The sequence below is a fragment of the Synchiropus splendidus genome, chromosome 8, assembly GCF_027744825.2.
Source record: "Synchiropus splendidus isolate RoL2022-P1 chromosome 8, RoL_Sspl_1.0, whole genome shotgun sequence".
NCBI lineage: Eukaryota > Metazoa > Chordata > Actinopteri > Syngnathiformes > Callionymidae > Synchiropus > Synchiropus splendidus.
The window spans coordinates 7,355,613-7,359,193 of record NC_071341.1 but is presented as its reverse complement, the minus strand read 5'-3'; the positions used below and the strand labels follow the sequence as shown (position 1 = coordinate 7,359,193).

Sequence of the window (3,581 nt, the reverse complement as noted above, 5' to 3'; positions counted from 1 at the left end):
TCCTAAATTCATCCAGGATCTTGATGAACTTACAGTCAGGAGTCTCCTCCATTTACAAATCAGTTTTTTTCAAATGTTTCTCACAAACAGCTCATACTTTTTAAGTGAATGTTATCAACTGTAGCAATTTAGCTTATATATTTATTAAACTATAAACTCGTGCTTATCAGTATCTTGTGCATATTTGCGATGAAAAGTTCACTCATGATATTGACTTACTGATTATTAGCTGTAAAAAAACGAGCAATTTGTTTATGAATGGTTCATATGTGTTCTCGTAAGGGAAGTAGACACACACTGTAAATATTTTCTACCAGAAGACTAGTGAAAATATGATTAGTGCTGTGATGCCAAAAGGTTCAAGAAAAAGCTTCAGAGTGAGAAAGTCTCGAGGGAAATAAAAATGTTGATACATGTGATATTTGTCAGCGACAGGATCAGAACACATCTGACGCCAATGACACCTGATGCTATCTGGTCATTTCCTTACACGCCAAGACTTTGACATTAGCCATTATATCTGCGCTCTACCGTTTTGCAACAGAGATTATACAGTCATAAAAATGTATTCGCTTCTGCTCGCATCTATAATGCTTTATTGCTATATTCGTACAACATCACAATGCATTATTAAGACTTTATGCTGTTGAAGATGTTATGAATGTTGATGCTTGTATGGTAACTTATGAAGTATTATAATGTTGAATTAATGTGGTTATGAAGACTAAAGAACCCCTTACCTCACTGTATCATGTAAATTACTAGTGATGGGTTTCACACCCCACTAGATGGCACTCTCTGCCCTAAAATCTATGCATTTGAACAACCATTATAATGAAACGTCACACCATTTCTAAACCAAAAGTCCCGTCTACTGAGCTCTGAAAATGAAGACACTGCATCATGAGACCTCGCTTTTCAGAATGCAGACATGAAATGTGCTTGGATACACAACAGTGAAGCTAACACTGGGGTGATGTGTTGCCCGCACATGGCACCAGTTGGAAGCCTGGCTGCTTAGTTCTGAACCAGTTGGAGGCGTGGTAAAAACTGGGTGGTGCCAGTAAGGAGGAAGTTGCAGTAGTCCAGACGGGAGAAGATAAATTTGTTTTTCTGAGTTGGCATGTGAGCGCATGATTTCACTTTTAACTAAAGGAAACATATGTTGAATTCGGGCCATGCGAGCCACGTTGAGTTGGTTGGCTGGTTGGTTGAGGGAAAGAATGATAGAGCTGTTGGGATTATCAAGACAGCGCAGAACAGTAGCAGAGAGATATGTTGTGGCACTGGTTAATACAACCTAAAGGAAGTATGTGAATGGAACATAAGGTGGAACCACAGGAAGAACCGTATGAAATGCTGCAGGTACTGTACAACACACAGCCATGAGATTTCAACGCCATGTTTATTGTTATGGCAGTTCAAATTGTAGTAGAGAAATCAAGTCAAGTGAGAATCATCTGTGAGAATGGGGCGGTTCCTGACGTGGAACAGCGTCAGAACTGACAAGGAGCTGATGTCACTTGGGCCCGGCGATGTCAGATCAGTTCCTACATAAATGGCCCTCCTAAAGATAGACAGTTAACAGTCAATGATCACAAACAGTTGTGCCTCTGAGTTCGGTGGCGTCTTCCCCTCTGGTGCCGCTTCCGTCCGGCTTTTTCTTCCAGAAGTTATCCATAGAGAAGTAATAGAGAGGCGGGTCCAGGCAGCAGTTGACCGCAGACAGACACAATAGAGGCTGAATCTGGGACGCGGTCATGGTGAATGCTGCCACAGAGAGTGGCAGGAAACAAATGCTGAACACGATCAAGTTCATGAGGAAGATGAGCATGATGCTCCCCTTGTTGCTGATGTCTGGAGAGTCTTTTGGACGTCTGCATAGAGACCGGATGACTGAGACTGTCGACACAATGTTGACCAGAAAGAGGAGGAAGATGAACACGGGGTGAAAATTGTCCACAACAGATTGATGACGATGATGATCAACAAACTTTGAACAGATTGTCTTATTAGAGCCGACTGAGTCCCAATGAAGGCTCAGGCCCTCGGGAATGTTGAATGCGAATAGTAAGATCCAGGTGAGTCCCACAACTTTCCAAGCATTGGTTGCAGTCCGGGAGTGTCGGGACCTGAGAGGGAAAACCACGGCCAGCAGACGATCCACACTGATGAGGGTGATGAAGACGGCGCTGGAGCGGATGTTGTTCCGAAAGAGCACGACGGCGCAGATGCACGGCAGGTTGCCGACAGGCCAGATGCCCACAGAGTGAAAACAGATATTCAGCGGCAGTGAGACGGCCAAGAGAAGGTCCGACAGCGCCAGGTTGACCATGAAGACGGCACTGGGGGATTTGTGGCTGTGACGACGCCAGAGAATCCACAAGGACACAGCATTGAGAGGAATGCCCAGCACGAGGATGCCCCCAAAAACCATAGCGTATGCCAGCTTCGGCTCCACCTTGTCCCCTTCGCTGCCGGTCATGTTCTCCATTGCTGCTCAGACTGAGAAATTCACAAAGCAGTGGCTCAGCTGCATCAAGATATGATGACGCTAATACACTACTTACTCAAGAGAAATCAGGAAACCGGTGTTGCTTAACAGGAAATAAGAAACATATCAAACGCCCTATCAAAAGAGCCGGGTTTTATCTCTGAGCTCAAAATCCTGTCAGTGAAGACAAAAAAATCTAGAGCAGCTATCTCTCATTTGTGTTCTGAAGGCAGCATCACCTTCGGCCAACAGAGCACCATCCACACTTCCAGTCCATCGCTGCATGTCGTCATTTGGTCACGGTAGAGGTTTAAACCACTATCACTGGGGACCAAAATGTCAACCACTCCAGTTAAAATAGTTAAATTTAATTCGTTTTTTGAGTCGGTTTGCTGGTTCCTGTTCAGTTTCATTTTTTGGAAATGTGTTGTTTTAATTACCATTATTATTATTATTATTATTATTAGATACAAGAGTGAAAAGGTCACCAAATACATTTAGTAAAAAGAAGTAAACAGCACAGTCCAACATAGATGACTTTCACACTGCGGTGATGTGTTGCCAACCGGAGAGTTTTTAAACACTCGTCTGTTTACAAACAAACCAAGAGAGCCCCAATACGTTACTGTCAGAAGTGAACAGCATCGCCAGTCATCGCAAGTGACTTCACGCCGTGTTGCATTGTGGGGCGTCCCATCTCAAACAAACAGCCGCAGAGGCCGACTAAACACGTTGTGGGCCAGACAACCCATTTATTGTCTTAGTCTGGCTGAGATCGTACTTTGAATTCGCATGCTGCAGCTCAGTCGAACGACAGGATGGGAATTCGAATTGCGTATAGTGCACTATAGCGTTTATTCGCCGCAGTGTACGTTAGTAACCAGCAGATGGCAGCATCGAGCTGTACTAGGAGGCGGTTGCAAGTTAGTCCAGATGCACGGTCTGCTGGACCTGCTCTGTCTTTAGTGATAAAACAGATGCTTTGTTTTCATTTTCAAACACTAACTCTAAATGGACATACTGGTTATAATAGATAAACAGTACAGAAAGAGAGTCAAAACAAAGGTTGCAACAGAATTAAGAGACA

The 3,581-nt window shown here is 43.8% G+C and overlaps 1 protein-coding gene across 1 annotated transcript; it reads right to left on the bottom strand.

Moving 5' to 3' along the window:
* Nucleotides 1–1,446: 1,446 nt before the first annotated feature.
* On the bottom strand, nucleotides 1,447–2,494 carry LOC128764098 (lysophosphatidic acid receptor 4-like). Its single transcript, XM_053873547.1, has one exon. The coding sequence runs from the start codon at nucleotides 2,492–2,494 to the stop codon at nucleotides 1,589–1,591; it is 906 nt and encodes a 301-aa protein (XP_053729522.1). The 3' UTR covers nucleotides 1,447–1,588.
* Between the last annotated feature and the right edge of the window lie 1,087 nt (nucleotides 2,495–3,581).